At 44.4% G+C, this 15,992-nt stretch overlaps 1 protein-coding gene across 5 annotated transcripts in view; it reads right to left on the bottom strand.

Annotated features, from left to right (window-relative positions):
- Window positions 1–15,992, bottom strand: part of ARHGEF11 (Rho guanine nucleotide exchange factor 11) — a 184,052-nt gene that overhangs the window by 4,148 nt on the left and 163,912 nt on the right. For 4 of the 5 annotated variants that reach the window (XM_069728322.1, XM_069728333.1, XM_069728341.1 and 1 more), the window contains 9 exons: window positions 14,887–15,054; window positions 14,526–14,613; window positions 14,337–14,444; window positions 14,131–14,210; window positions 13,795–14,019; window positions 13,267–13,650; window positions 10,490–10,585; window positions 7,953–8,227; window positions 720–909 (listed from right to left, as the gene is read on the bottom strand). In XM_069728322.1, coding sequence (XP_069584423.1) covers window positions 720–909; window positions 7,953–8,227; window positions 10,490–10,585; window positions 13,267–13,650; window positions 13,795–14,019; window positions 14,131–14,210; window positions 14,337–14,444; window positions 14,526–14,613; window positions 14,887–15,054 — 1,614 coding nt within the window. The remainder of the gene's footprint in view (window positions 1–719; window positions 910–7,952; window positions 8,228–10,489; window positions 10,586–13,266; window positions 13,651–13,794; window positions 14,020–14,130; window positions 14,211–14,336; window positions 14,445–14,525; window positions 14,614–14,886; window positions 15,055–15,992) is intronic. The other variant, XM_069728350.1, reaches the window with a different exon arrangement.

The raw sequence follows: 15,992 nt of genomic DNA, 5'->3' as shown, positions 1-15,992 counted from the left end.
CTGACCTAAACCCAATTGAGCATCTCTGGAGAGACCTGCAAATGGCTGTCCACCAACGTTCACCATCCAGCCTGAAGGAAATGGAGAGGATTTTCAAGGAATTATGGCAGAGGATCCCCAAATCCAGGTGTAAAAAAAAAACTTGTTGCATCATTCCCAAGAAGACTCATGGCTGTACTAGCTCAGAAGGGTGCTTCTACTCAATACTGAGCAAAGGGTCTGAATACTTATGACCATGTGATATTTCAGTTTTTCTTTTTTATAATAAAATTTGCAAAAATTCCTACTACATTTCTGTTTTTTTTCTGTCAAGATGGGGTGCAGAGTGTATATTAATGAGAAAAAATGAACTTTCTTGAATTTATCAAATGACTGCAATGAAACAGTGAAAAATTTAAAGGGGTCTGAATACTTTCCATACCCACTGTATATAAAAAATTAGATACCCTGACCCCCATTTTGTGTCTCCAAAAATAGCCAAGCAAGCAGGCACCTCTCCATTTCCTGTGGCCAGAGGACATATTCTCAAGATAGGTATTGCTAGGCCATAAATGTTTGACATGAAAATAGCATTTCACGAGACCAGATTGCTCCTCTGGGGGACATCTCCTAACCCACAAGGAACAACATAGTATGGTCAACACTTCATAAATTCGACAAAACTATCAAAGTCAATGTTTTCTAAGTCAAAGAAAGCCATCAGAGTAGATGCTACTTACTATCTCGATGAAGGGACACCGAAATGCTGTTTTTAACAAAAAAGAGAGAACTACTATTAACAGCGGACTCGTAGTGTACTTCTGGTTGCTTGTTGTCCTCAACCATCGCCGTTTCGGGCTCCTGAGATGCATCTTCAGTGGTTTTATCCTTCAGAGACCTTAAGAGCTCCTGATGTGCCGACTCCACCTCCTAGTAAGAAGGGAAACCACATATATTTTACATTTATGACACTTATTCGTGGAAAAGATCATTGGAGCAACCAAGCTTTCCAAGAGCTCTGCTGAAAGGGTTGGCATTTTTCTCGAATTCTGACTCAAACATGGAGAATTCGAGAGACTAAGAATTCCGATCCAAAGTTTATTTTGGGAAGAAGCAAACTAATGATGATGCACATCTAAAAATACCATATAAAAAATTGTGGTATTTAGGATCACAGAATATGAATAGTAAAAAATAGGGATTTTTGTGTACTCACCGTAAAATCCTTTTCTCCGAGCCATTCATTGGGGGACACAGACCATGGGTGTATGCTGCTGCCACCAGGAGGCTGACACTAAGTAATACAAAGAAAGTTAGCTCCTCCCCTGCAGTATACACCCTCCTGCTGGCTCCCAGCTAACCAGTTCGGTGCAAAAGCAGTAGGAGATCATTAACAACATATAAGCGTATAGCATGTCACATTATATATGAGAGTATAACATATCAAAAGATAAAAACAAAGCATAAGCTAATAACAGGGTGGGAGCTGTGTCCCCCAATGAATGGCTCGGAGAAAAGGATTTTACGGTGAGTACACAAAAATCCCTATTTCTCCTTCGCCTCATTGGGGGACACAGACCATGGGACGTCCAAAAGCAGTCCCTGGGTGGGGACAACATCAGATCAGGCCGTGTAACCGCTACTTACAAGTGCGCCACCGCGGCCTGCAAAGTCCGCCTGCCCAGACTCACATCTGTGGAAGTGTGTGAATTATAGTGCTTCAAGAATGCATGCGGACTGGAGGAATTCGCAAGCTTGCGGTCGTGCTTGCCGACGTCTGGTGCCTAGAGCCCTCAGACAGGGAGATAGACTGACATCTAGCCCGGAAGGACTCCTGGATGGAGAAAAGAATCCACCAGGCTAACATGGCCGAAGAAACGGCTAAACCCTTCCTGCGACCGTCAGGAAGCCTACTTACCATCGAGAAGCCCAAGTAAAGTGTCCAACCTTTTGAAGGACGCCGTCCTCGATACGTACCCACTCGGAGCACTCACTTCATCCAGATTATGGAGAACCCATTCCGTTTTGTGGACTAGAGCCGAAAGAGATGAGAGGACGATGCCCCTGCAACAGTGGGAATACAATACCACCTTGGCAACGAGGGAAGGGGATGGCTTGAGGGCAACCTTGCCTTGATGGTAATAAGGAAAAAAGACAAAGAACAGAGCGTCGAGTTCTGAAGACTCATCAGGAGGACAAGAACGCAGAGAAAGAAGGGGAGTGACCTTCCCTGATAGTAAAGTCTGTCCGGATCAAAAAAGGAGTCCACTGTAAGATGCCCAGGACCATTAAGGTCCCACGGATCTAACGGTACGCGGTAGGGAAGAACTACAGGTTAAGGCTCCCTGCGAGAAAGTACACATTTCCAGTTTTGTCGCAATAAGACGGAAAAATACTAGTACCGCAAGCGAGAAAACCTGACATGGCCAGTGCGGGTCTCCCGGGATCACTGGGGCCCTTCCTGCTTCCGAAAAGATCTCAGACGTAGTGGAAGAGGGGTTATGGAAATTGGTACCATGGAAGAACAGAGCATGCACTGCGATGGTCTTGGATCTCGAGGCCAAACCATGAACTGGAGTACATTGGCGTTCAGCTTGGACGCCATCCGACCTACATCTGGAGTACTCCAGTGAAGGCAGATCCGATGGAAGACTTCCGAGTGAAGTTCCCACTCACTTGAGGAGAAACCCTGACGGCTGAATATGTCTGCCGCCCAGTGTTCTACTCCAGGGATATGTACTGTTGAGATCACCGAATGATAGATCTCGGCTCAGAGAGTGCGAGGTACCTTGGCCATGGCGCTTGACTGTGGGTACTTGCTAGATGGTTAACGTGTGGCACAGCCGTGGCATTATCCAACTGAAGACCCACCTAAAGGCAGTGGACCTGCTGTAGGATTAGCCGTACCGTTCGGATCTCCAGAGAAATGATCGGGAGAAGAAGACTGGCATTGGTATTCACTAATAACCACTGGACCAGGAGAAGGCTCTGGATGAGGAAGGAGCTCAGAGACTACCCTTTGAAAGCCTGATTGGCTTGCAGAAAACGAGCGCAGCGAAGGAAACTGCTTCCATTGCCGTCTTTTTCCTCAGAACCCTCCTAGCGAATTGAATGAACCGAGGGAATGAGTGATCAAGTGCACAAAGCTCTCTGTTGAAGGGCCACGACCTTGACTCGAGAGAGAATAACCATCCTTCTTGGGCAGGATCATCCTCAAAGAGGATCTGCTGGGCTGGGAATGAAGAAAAAAACTTGTCTAAGTTTAGCCGCTAGCCCAGTTGCGAGGGTATTGCAAGTGATATAGATGACTCAGCGTAGTCCTTGAAGAGCGGCTACAAAGTCGACCAAATAGGGCAGGACGACCATGCTTCTAGGGTGCAAGAAGCACATGACAACCGTCATGACCCTTGCGACCACTCTGGTGTGGTAGCCAGGCCGAAGGGCAAGGTCGTGACTTGAAAATGCTGTTCGCAAATGGAAAGGCGAAGAGATTATTGTAGAGGGGAGAAATAGGCATGTGAGGGTAAGAATCCCGAATGTCGATGGATGCCAGAAAAGTCCACCTTTTTCTGTTGAAGTAATGGCTGAGCAGAGGAACTCCATCCGAAAAAAGGAGGACCTTATCAAAGGTTGTTAGAAGTTTGAGGTCCAGGAATGGTGATACTTTTCATTCCCTCCTTTTTGGAACCAAGATCCCTTAGATCTAGACTGTCCTGGACAATGCTTCCACTGCTGGTTGGGTCTGTAGAGGAGATACGATCCCTTGCTAGTCTCCCGCTCAGAAGATTTGATTGGCCAGCTATACTGTTGAAACGAAGTAGTTAAGGTCTCTGACCAGGAGACTATTGGTCAAGCAACCCATGTGGCGGCTAAGGAAGGGTAGAGCGCTGAACCCGAAACCACAAGACGGAACGAACTAGATTTGCTATCCGACCGTCTGTGGTATCTTAATTGATGATACATCGGGCAGGGATACTGGTAGGTATACCACAAGAAATTCTACCCGGTTAGTCTGCCAAGCGGCAGAATGCGGGACTGCAACCAGCAGGTCTCTTGCCATCGTCCTGCAGAGTAGAAAATTAGGAACCCTCGATCCACCATCCTCTTAACAGGGACGTGGAGAGGAATCGTCCACTTTCTTGCATCATCCGCTAAATAGTGGTGATACAAAGGGGGGGGTGCTTGGACGCCAAAAATGTGTGCCTCCGTACATCCCCAGAGTTGAGGTCCCCGAGTGGACAGGGCAGGTTGTCTGGCGTTAGGCCTGGATGCAGAAGAGGATACATGGAGGCGACACTCCGTGTGCTCGTCTGTTGAAGGTGTGGGAAGAAATCGGTGCCCTTTAAAGGACCCGTCGCCCATAAAAATCCGACCAGGTATGGCATCCTACTTAGAGGCTTCTGTCCAGTGCATCGCTCGTCAATTTGTTGATGGTATAGAGAGTCCCTCTTTCTCAGAAGCTCTGGCAATCCAAGGCAATATCCGATTCATATTCAGCATTGTTCTCAACAAATCATAGGGGAGAGATCAGGAAAAGAAAACTTCCATTTTCTAGAACCTGTACGTTTTTCTAGAATACTTGCGGCCCCTGCTAGCCGACGGCTCCCATTGTAGGAGAGGGAGCATGTTGAGTGCTCCAGAGTTGAGTTAGGGTGACCATCTTAGGATTGATGATGTGCCCTTAAGACCAGTAAATACTGGTCATGCGCCTTTAAGACTAGGGAATACTGGTTATGTGCCTTTAAGACCAGGGAATACTGGTCTTGTGCCTTTAAGAGGACATACTGTTCATGTGCCTTTAAAAGCAGGGCATGCTGGTCATGTGCCTTTAAGACCAAGGCATACTGGTCATGTGCCCTTAAAACCAGGGCATACTGGTCATGTGCCTTTAAGACCAGGGCATACTGGTCACGTGCCTTTAAGACCAGGGCATACTGGTCGTGTGCCTTTAAGACCAGGGCATACTGGTCATGTGCCTTTAAAAACCAGGGCGTACTGGTCATGTGCCTTTAAGACCAGGGCATACTGGTCACTTGCGTTTAAGACCAGGGAATACTGGTCACTTGCGTTTAAGACCAGGGCATACTGGTCATGTGCCTTTAAGACCAGGGCATGATGGTCACGTGCCCTTAAGACCAGGGCATACTGGTCATGTGCCTTTAAGACCAGGAATACTGGTCATGTGCCTTTAAGAACAGGAATGCTGGTCATGCGCCTTCAAGACCAGGAATGCTGGTCATGTGCCTTTAAGACCAGGGCATACTGGCCATGTGCGTTAGACCAGGGCATGCTGGTCATGAGCCTTTAAGACCGGGGCATTTTTTAAGGATTATGCCAGAGGTGGAGCCCCTTGAGGGGAACTAGGTACTCTGGGAAGAGCCGGGATTGGCGGCAGCGTAGGCTCCTGAGCTCATTTGATTAAGTACTATGGGAAAGGTGACCGGCTTCTGGCTGGTCAAGACTTAAAGAGCTGAGAATGCTGGTAATGTGCCCCCTTTAAACTAGGGAACCCTTAAGACCAGGGAATGCTGGTCATGTGTTTATTAAAAAAAAAAGCCATGGAAAGCTGGGGATGCACCTATAAGCCCAGCGACTACTGGGCATGAGTCTTTATGACCAGAGAATGAGGTCATGTACCCTTAAGACCCGTGCCTTTAAGACCGGAGCTTGCAGGACAACCAGAGATTGTAGGTCTTAAGTATTTAAAACAGGGAACGCTAGTCCCTTTATGCTGCCGGGGTGTGTGCGGGGGAGGGGTTGCGGAGGAGGGGTGCGATTCACCTTACCGAGATTCTCAGTCCCGGTCTGGAATAGCGCTGACTTCAGCGCTGAAAACCGCCAGCAGCAGCCCCTTCCAGATGAACTAGTGACCGGAAATGGCAGGAGGAAGAAGATGGCCGCCGAGAATAGCAGAGATCTCGTCTTGAATGAGAAGCGCCTGAATAGGGGGGCGGAGCCGCTAGAATGATGCAAGCGGTGGGCGGGGCTTCCTGGGATGCGGCCTAAACAGGGCCGAAGCCGGGGACTAAATTTATGGTTTCGGCCGGCGCACACCCGCAGACTGAAGGGGAAAGTGCCGCGAAGCTCTGTGGGGACCCTGCCGCTATGGAGCCCTCCTATGACCGCCGGAAAAAACAAACCCTCACGGTGCACTTACCCCGATATGAAGGGGATGGCAGATGTTGCAGGTCAGAACTGTGCCCGGGTAGATAGGACAGTGCAGGGTTGGGGAGCCTCCATCCACCATCCCTGTAAAAGGGGAGGTGGAGAGGAACCATCCGCCTCCTTCCATCATCCGCTTTTTCAGTGGTGATGCAGTGGGGGCTGCACGGACGCCACGCTGGAAGGTGCCTCTGAACAGCCGAGGGTAAAACCTGGTGGGCAGGGCTGCATGTCCGGCAATAGGCCTGGCTGCAGAAGAGGATACTGGAGGTGACACTCCAGTGCTCGTCTGATAAGGGAGGGGGGAGATCGGTGCCCTTGAAGGGGCCCGTCACCCCTAGAATCAGCTCAGGCAGTGGCTTCCCACGTCACAGGAGAGGAAAAACTCCCGTGCTCACCTGTTGTTGGTTCGGGGAGATCGGAACATGAAAGAATCCGTCGCCCCATTCGTCCGTTGTAGAATGTAAAAAAGGTAAAAAGAGTTCTTTGGGTCTGAATAGCAGACCCGTCCGTGTGCCTCCTACGGACACTAAGCAAGAACTGGTTAGCTGGGAGCCAGCAGGAGGGTGTATACTGCAGGGGAGGAGCTAACTTTCTTTGTATTACTTAGTGTCAGCCTCCTATTGGCAGCAGCATACACCCATGGTCTGTGTCCCCCAATGAGGCGAAGGAGAAAAATGATTCTTGCCCATCCAAGTTGTTTGTATACATGTATGGTAACAACAATGATCAGAACATGACCAACTGAGCATATTGAAATTTGTATCAAATACTTCAGGGTATAGAAGCCCACGTTTGGCGGCTGACCGGGTCTTATGCAATCTAGTAAGGCAGAGCTAAATCCTTTCATGGATTTCTGTTTGGCAAGAGACACACGAGTCTCCATCAAAATTAATGTTCAACAAGGAGGACATTTCCATTTCTGTAAAGCCGGAGTCACACATAACGTCAACATAACGACAACGTCAAGCTTTTGGTGATGTAGCAACGATCCCGCTTACGATCTCGTTATGTGTGACAGCGACCAACGATCAGGCCCCTGCTGGGAGATCGTTGGTCGTTGGGGAATGATCAGGACCATTTTTTAGTCGCTTATCACCCGCTGTCATCGCTGGATCGGCGTGTGTGACGCCGATCCAGCGATGTGTTTACTTGTAACCAGGGTAAATATCGGGTTACTAAGCGCAGGGCCGCGCTTAGTAACCCGATATTTACCCTGGTTACCATTGTAAAAGTAAAAAAAAAAAAAAAACAGTACATACTCACATTCTGATGTCTGTCACGTCCCCCGGCGTCCACAGGGTTAAAACTGCTTTTGGCAGGAGCGCTGCTAATGCACGCGCTCTGGCCGAGAGTTTCCCTGCACTGACTGTGTCAGCGCTGGCCGTAAAGCAGAACACAGCGGTGACGTCACCGCTGTTACTGCCGGCGCTGACACAGTCAGTGCAGGGAAACTCTCGGCAGCAGCGAGAGTAACCAGGGTAAATATCGGGTTACTAAGCGCGGCCCTGCACTTAGTAACCCGATGTTTACCCTGGTTACCCGGGTGCTGCAGGGGGACTTCGGCATCGTTGAAGACAGTTTCAACGATGCCGAAGTCGTTCACCTGATCGTTGGTCGCTGGAGAGAGCTGTCTGTGTGACAGCTTCCCAGCGACCACACAACGACTTACCAACGATCACGGCCAGGTCGTATCGCTGGTCGTGATCATTGGTAAGTCGTTTAGTGTGACTAAAGCATAAGAATCTACATTATCTAGATCACACTGTACCCATGATTCACTCATCTATTTGTAGGAGGCGTCATCTCACCTGTAACCTGTGTAATTTGGCTGTTAGCTGTTCAATTGTTCTGAAGATCGTATCAACATCTTGAATAACCAAACTAGGGGGCAAGTCAGAGCCAGACGCTTTGCTTTCTATACTTTGAGCTGGTAGGTTGCCATTTTCTACATTGTTGACCAATTTTGTCACATTTGGGCTTCCTTCTGGTTCTCTGTACCGACTCAATTCTGAAGGTCGCTGGGGCTCTTCCTCGGGTTCTGGTAACGGCGGTACAGTTGGCATTACCACATAAAACATATTTCCTAATGTGTAGAGTGGAGAAAATAATGTTATGGAAAAGGGAATTTTAACATAGGAAAAAACTCAAGTACATGCAGTTACATTGGTGAGAAGTCAATATCAAGACCACTTTGTAAGCGAGGGTCTAGCGGATGAGATGACTTCTCTGGCCATGTGGTTTTAAGCTTTCAAAACAATGGATTAGCAGATTAGATTTGGCTGAACTAATAGTGCATTCAGAGATGTTAATATGAAGGAAACACAGGGGGTTATGAGGTTCAAAGAAAAGACCTCAAGAAGAATGCGGAAAGAAGTTTAAAAATAAAATAAAATGAGCTAGCTGGATAAGCAAAATGTTATGAGGCATCACCCTTGACTGATAAAATTGGTGAAGATCAATCATTTTGACTCAAATGAAAATGGTTGAGGAACATCTCCAAAAAGACCTCATCTATAACATCACAATATTGAGAGGAACACAATGAAGGTGGGATGAGTAAAGTTTCAAGGAAAAGTGGGATAATTCAAGACGTAGAGGATATGAAACTTATATTAAAAGTGACAAAACTTTTTTCTTTTTTTTTTTTTTTTTTTTTTTAAAGAACTTTGTTGTAACCACCATTTATTGTTTTTGACCGGAAGGGATTTGGGTCTCAGAACCAACAAAGACTGCAAAAAGTAGGGCAGTATTGCTCAGATAATCCTTTTATCAAAGTATTGTATCGCAGTATTGCTATAGGCCCATGCTCAAATATCAGCTTGAACACTTCCGCCCCTTTACTTTTGCAATCGGTGGGCGTCTCAGGACTCCAACCCCACCGATCAACTCTACTAGAGATAGTGGCTATACCATATCAAAACATTTGGTTACCTTTAAAAAAGATCTTGGTCCTCCTTTGTATTTCAAATTGGTTCCTTTGAGTTTTTGGAAGCAGACCAATAAGTTATCTAGAATGGTTGCCATCATTGATCAAATATAAAGATACTTCTAAATATCCCAATCCTCCACAAAAAAAAAAACATAACACCCAAGACAACCATGCAATCAGAATGTTTTTTCCTGCTATAAAATAGTATGCAAATCAAAATGCCACAGTCTGAAACCACAATCAAATTACCACCATTAAAAACCAAGAGGCATCAGGAAAACTTCAGACTTTTACTATAATACTATAGGGTTTCAAAGAAGTTGTGAGGGTGAGAACATGAAATACACCATTCTTCAAAATTTGAATGAAAATTTTTAAAAAAGAAAATGCCATTTAAAAAAGAAAATTTTCAGATAAAATAGTTTCTACCCAACTTTCATAATTCCCAAAGAACAAAAATAAAACATGAAGGCATTAGATAGATGCACCAAGGAATGATGACTTTACAAAAACGAGTCTCAAGTCAACAAACGGAAGGTTCTTCATCTTTGACCCCCCAGGAATATAGAGAAGATGCCAACAAATTAGGCTTCATTAAAGAAAGAGAATTAGGAAAATTAGGGTTATTTTCTTTCAAAAGCAGTCTCACTCTTCTGAATGTATTTGGGATCACAAATGCTTTAGAGGTCTACAATTTACAAGCGTGTTCCCAATATAGCCTCTTTTGTTACTGTGGATGCCTGGAGTTTGATTTTTCTAGGAAATAGTGTTGGTCTCTTTGCTACAGAGGGCTTAAGACGGATCCTGATTAATCTGGACATTTGTGGTGGCCCCAGCAACCAGACCTCCAATAATGTGGTCCACCATATTCTGATGCTAGTAAAATCTCGTGGTCCATCATATTCTGATGCTAGTAAAATCTCGTGGTCCATATGTTTGAAGGTCTAGTTGCTTAGACCACATTCAAGATTGAGAATAAATTGGATTAATCTTAAGGCTTCTGTAGTCAAAATCTGTTACATCAGGGGACAGTGGACTATAAATAATTAGCAACAAGTAGACTCAGCCAACGCTGGGATCCAAAATACCAGCTTCTAAAATATGTTCCACATCCAACAAATAGACTTTTTCAAGCCAGTGGTCTAAAATACACTCCATCACCAATTAGAAGACTCTTTCAACCCCAAGATCTAAAATGTCACCTTCAATATGTTGTTGATCATCATACAGATGAGGGAATCTTACTTTATCAGTCATAGATATATTAACATGAGAAATTTGGGGTATTTTTTTTTCTTTTTGGAGAAGGGTGATGCCATTGTGCCATGATGGTGAGAAGATAGCGTTTTCTCATCTCAGTGATTAGGGCTGACTGCTGTTCTTCTGTAAATTCTTACAACGCAAAAAAAGATTTACCATCTAAAACCGTCCCGCCGCCAGCTTCCTGCAACACTCTTTCTGATTGGCTGCTGTCTGGCAACGGTATGACATCATTACTGCCCACCACCTCAGCTGTACAGAAGACACCAGAATTTAAAAAGAAAAAAAAAAGGAAATAAAAGAAAAAGAAAATAAAAAGGAAGGGGGAATATGGTGAAAAGACAAAACAAAAATAAACTTTAGAAGGTAAAACAGAAAATCAGCTGACAGATCGTTAGTGTGCAATTCTGATTGACAATTCTCAGGAGGAATGGCTCATTGTGGAGGTTAGTTACCATCTCCTCAGCTTGACGAGAAGGCAAAAAGGTAATTATTACATTCCTCATAAATGTAGGACTTACAAACACCCCCAATAGATCCCCCATGGTGAAGCTGCAGTCTGTGCCATAGTGATCACAATCATTTGAATAAAGGGATTGGCCAACCTTGTTCAAATAATCATGCACAATCCCTTTAAGAGATTTGTTTGCCACATTTTGGTTAAGAGGAAAATCATGTACTTGGCTTGCTCCATCAAGTGTTGGTGCGCCTGCTAGGCATCTTCTCTATTTTGATGGGACATTTAGAGCCCTATTCTCAGGATGGGTGGGAGTCTGACTGATGGGATTCCTTGGACAGGTGATAAATTGTTAGTTACGTTTAGTTACATGCTTGATGGCCCCGTCAAGGTATATGTCCAAAGCCCCACAAAACGGGATTTGGACGTATGTGCCAATGAAGCCATAGACTATGACGGTGCTGGCAGAGCGAACTTGTTCTCTGAAGTGCATCATTCTCGGGCGTTTACGCCTCTGAAGTCAGACATTCAGACATGGTATGTCTGGTTTGTCTGTCTCCAGAAGGTGTACACGACCGAAAATGATGCATGGTAGAGAGCACGTTCGCTCTGCTAGCATCTTCATAGTCTATGGCCCAGTCGGCACATACTCTCAAATCCCATTTTGCAGAGGGTTCAGATCTATGCCCCAACTAAGCATATAACAAAATGCAATGTAAAAGCACCATTATTCCATCACCACAAGTTCTCATCTATCCAAAGGATCCCATCGATTGGATCCCCACCAATCTCAAGAACAGGGCTTTGAAATGTCCCACCAGAATTCAGCAGATGCCAAGCATAATCTAACTCAGAGTCTCATTCTAAGGATCAATGGTTCTCCCAATGTTTAAAGTTCTCATCTTTACCATGGATTGGTGGGAGTCTCACTGGTTGGACCGCTATGGATCCCAAGAATGCAACTTGAAAATGGTGCATCAGAATTGAGTTGGTGCCAATTAGGTGAACCATCACTAGCCAGAGCTAGCCAAGTACTTTGCTATATTCTCACTGGGCATTTCAAGTCCCATTCTAAGAATCCATGGGAGTCTCACCGATCCTTTGGATAGGGATTACCTTTTTGTGATGGTTATAAACCTGTAAGTACTTCTGCAGTAAGACAATCTGTCCATGACGACAGATAAGCAAAATATTATCTCAAGACAACTATAATGGGGTGGTCATACTATCATTATTTCCGCCATCTATACCATTACCGTCGATGGAATACTAGAGGATGTGCTGCCGACCAATAGTGATCCTTTAGGTTGGCGTTTGGGCATTTAACAGTTTTATGGAAGGGTTTATTCACACTGGACAATGATCGCAAGCGAATAAGGGCAAGTGATAAACGCACATTTTTTTTTTTAGAAGTGTCCCATCATTTAAAGGATGGAACTGTTATTTCATCACTCTAACTCATAACTAAAAGAAAATAATGGCATTTTTTTAGATGACAAAGCATCAAGAAAAAAAAATGTAATCAAGAGGATTGATAGTTTTACGAGTTGGTCCAGTGAAGTCGAGTCTTACAGTATTGGCACATATCATCCCTGATATACTCTGTTACCGAGGTGTCCCACTTTTTACACCATTTGTGACCTCCATTAGCAGCTTGTTCTCCTGCAATAATCTGTGCGGCAGTGGGATTCCCTTTTCATAGACCATGTTATGGTATTCTTACGAAAGGATTAAAAGGTGGTCCACAAAATAAATAATCATCTCTAGGTCAAAAGGGTAGAACAGAAGCACATTGTTCTCGCTTTTTCAGGACCAGTCCTTTCATGCATTTCATGGACAACCCATTGATTGGAGTTGGAAATGTGTAATGCTTCATTTGCCCTGTGGAGGCACTGCAGGGAAACTCAACATTAAGGCTGCCGTCACACTAGCAGTATTTGGTCAGTATTTTGCATTAGTATTTGTAAGCCAAAACCAGGAGTGGAACAATTAAAGGAAAAGTATAATAGAAACATATGCACCACGTCTGCATTTATCACCCACTCCTGGATTTGTCTTACAAATACTGATGTAAAATACTGACCAAATACTGCTAGTGTGATGGCAGCCTTACAGCCAGGTTTCGTTACAGATTGATCATTGGGGAACAATGTTATTTTTATTGTAAGGAAACACTTTTACCAATTTTTTGTCATCAAAAGCAATGAATCAATTTAAACTCTGAGAACCACATCAGATCACAAGTAAAGCCCTCAACATGAAAGTTTGCTACCAGACATGAAGGAAAGGTAAACTAAAGCACCAAACAGACCCCTCAACTGCATGGCAGCTTGTTCTAAATGATACATATAATCTGTAGCCCAAATGTAAGCCATGGTTGAGAACATTAATGGTATCAGAAGATCAAGTAATCAGACCAATCTAATTTGTTTATTTGACCCACATTCATGACAGACTGTGAAATCGATGACCTTACCTTTTCTCACTACTTTGAATGCTTTACTACTATGGTCCTCAGAATTTGTATGTGATCGATCATTTTGGTTCTCAAGTTCAGAACTCCCTTTCAAGCGGCTATCGACCATATCCCACATAGTATCCTCTGCATCTTTCGAACCTTGCCGCTTGTGCCGATAAGCGAGGTCCTCCGCAGTCCTACTGCTTTCTGCAATACTAGAGCATTGCGATGACACTTCTCCCCGACCATCATCTAGAGTATCTGTTACAGATTCTGTCACCATCTCACATGGGTACCCAGCCCCATCGGACACTGAAGGCGTAGGCGTGTGGTCATCCTCTGAATGATCCGAATGTCTCATGGGGAGAAGCCTCCGTAGAATCAGCTGACGGAGATTCTGGACTAAAGAGAGATTAATTTCAATCAAGGGTCAAACTATAATGGTCAGTGAACCTAAAGCCTACACTAGACCAATATTACAAAACAGAAGTCACAGCAGATCATCTACAACCAAGTGACCAAAATGTGAACAAGTTTATATCTTACCATCTTCCAGTGCAGATTCTGCCAAACCTTCACTCACTGAAGGCCACTGGTAGGCGAGGTAAGTGGGATCAGACCGGTCCTCCAAACCCCCTCCTGTATCTTCCACTTGAGATGGAAATGGCAATTGTGTAGGAGTCTGTGCTTCATCTTCTTCTAGGCTTTCTGATTCTTCTAGAAGAACATCAGTCTTATGAGAGTGTCCCAGGAACTCTCCTTGATTCTCATCTGCAGGGACAGAGCATCAAGCAAGAGATCACATGAAATTATTTGGTCTCTCTTGAAATTATGGAGGAAAAATCGAATAGATGAGATTATCTAGTAAAGAACACAATTCACCAATTGTGAGGTCTTCACTGTTGGTTCTCATACTTGCTTCGGACAATAAATTTGGGATGCCTGCATCCTGTAACACCGAACTGCAGAAGACAGAGGGACAACGTTACATCCAGTAAGTTTAGATATTTCTTTAAGAAAACTACCTTAATCCAATTGTATATGAGACATGTGTAAAAGACACCAAGATGGACAATATTTGACCTCACCTCGTAGAAGGTGTCCCGGAATGGACTATGCTCTGAGTGCTCAGTTTTATAAAAGTAGGTGGATGTCTCGTGGCACTTTTGGCAGCTTCTTCAAGTAGGTCTTTCCACCTATTGGAAATATGGGAGTTCATAAAAAGCTAGATATGAAAATACATCCCATCTGACAACACCTTCTACAGCAAGACTTACGTGTTTTTCTCAGAAGATGTCAGTGCCACCAACTCATAGATCTGGGGCCCAAGTTCAGATGTGCAAATAATGAAGAAGGCTCTCTTATCTGTCAAAGGAAAAAAGACAACAACACAAACTATGATCAATAGACTGTCAAGGGAGCTGTTATCCATCACAAAATTGCTACAACATAACTGGTCATTAAAGGGCAATTCCCATCTAAGACCTTTGTGGCAGAGTATATGACAAGTGTGAGATGGGAATACCCCCTTAGTTCATTAATGTCCAGTGTCAATTCTCAAAACAACGTTAAAGTTTCCAAATAGGAGCTCAACATCTCCCATGGATCCTCTTCCTTCATATCTTATCGAGTCCTCACCTGTGGCTACTGATCGGACCAGAACAGAGTTCAGCTTGATAACAGGACTGAATGTTTGCTTGGTATCGGAAGACACCACTGAGGTCTTGCTGTGACACTTAAGTACCAGCTTCTCGTCTTGTTTCTGAAGCAGAACTAAAAGATCTTCCAAGAGAAGAACATGCAGATCTGTGGGACAAGAACCAAGACCACACACATTAGTTATTGGACAATGGCTTAATGACCATATCCCAGATTACCAACTAGTTTAACCCCTTAAGGACACAGCCATTTTTCATTTTTGTGCTTTCGTCGTTTCCACTCTTTCTTCGAAGAGCTGTAACTTTTGTATTTTTCTATCATCCTAGCCATGTGAGGGCTTGGTTTTTTAATCAATAAACTTTTATTGAACGCCAAATAATTTACAGTAGAATATTTTACATGATGTCATACAGTAAATATATAGCAATAGTACCCATATAAACCAATTATTCTTTCAATGAGATTCAAATAACCACCATATAGTTCTCCCCTTCCCAACCCAGAACTAACATCCACCCTCCCCCACCGTGTGTATTAAAATAAAACCATACCCATGCTGATATACGGTGGGTGTTACTCTGAGACAATTAGTCAAATACATTATCCTACTACCCAGACAAGTGGTAATCATAATTTACAGGATCAGTACATTAAATAAGACGTATCTAGCCAGCTCCTCCGAAATCACAGCTGCGCACCTAATCCAGTCTCCTCATACTTTACAAAATTTACCAACCGCCCCGCTCTTTATATAAACCCCTTTATTTCATTAAGATAGTAGAGTTGAGAGCTTGGACCACTTCTTCTAAACAAGTAGGTCTGGTTGCCAGCCAGTGTGTGGCTATAGATTTTCTAATCTGGTACAGTACTTTAGCAATAGCTAACTGTACCTGTGGAGATCATCCCACCTTCCCCGTTAATCCTAACACAGGTTTTCGCACTAAGCGTGGTTGAATATTAAACACTTCGCTATTAATCTACCAAACATCTCCAATGTCCCACCAGTCTCGGGCATGACCAAATCATGTGCATCAGGTCCGCATTTTGTTCCGTGCAACGCGGACAACAGTCATCCATCTTTAGGC

This window comes from Ranitomeya imitator, chromosome 1, assembly GCF_032444005.1.
Source record: "Ranitomeya imitator isolate aRanImi1 chromosome 1, aRanImi1.pri, whole genome shotgun sequence".
NCBI lineage: Eukaryota > Metazoa > Chordata > Amphibia > Anura > Dendrobatidae > Ranitomeya > Ranitomeya imitator.
This window is presented reverse-complemented; position numbering and strand designations above follow the sequence as displayed.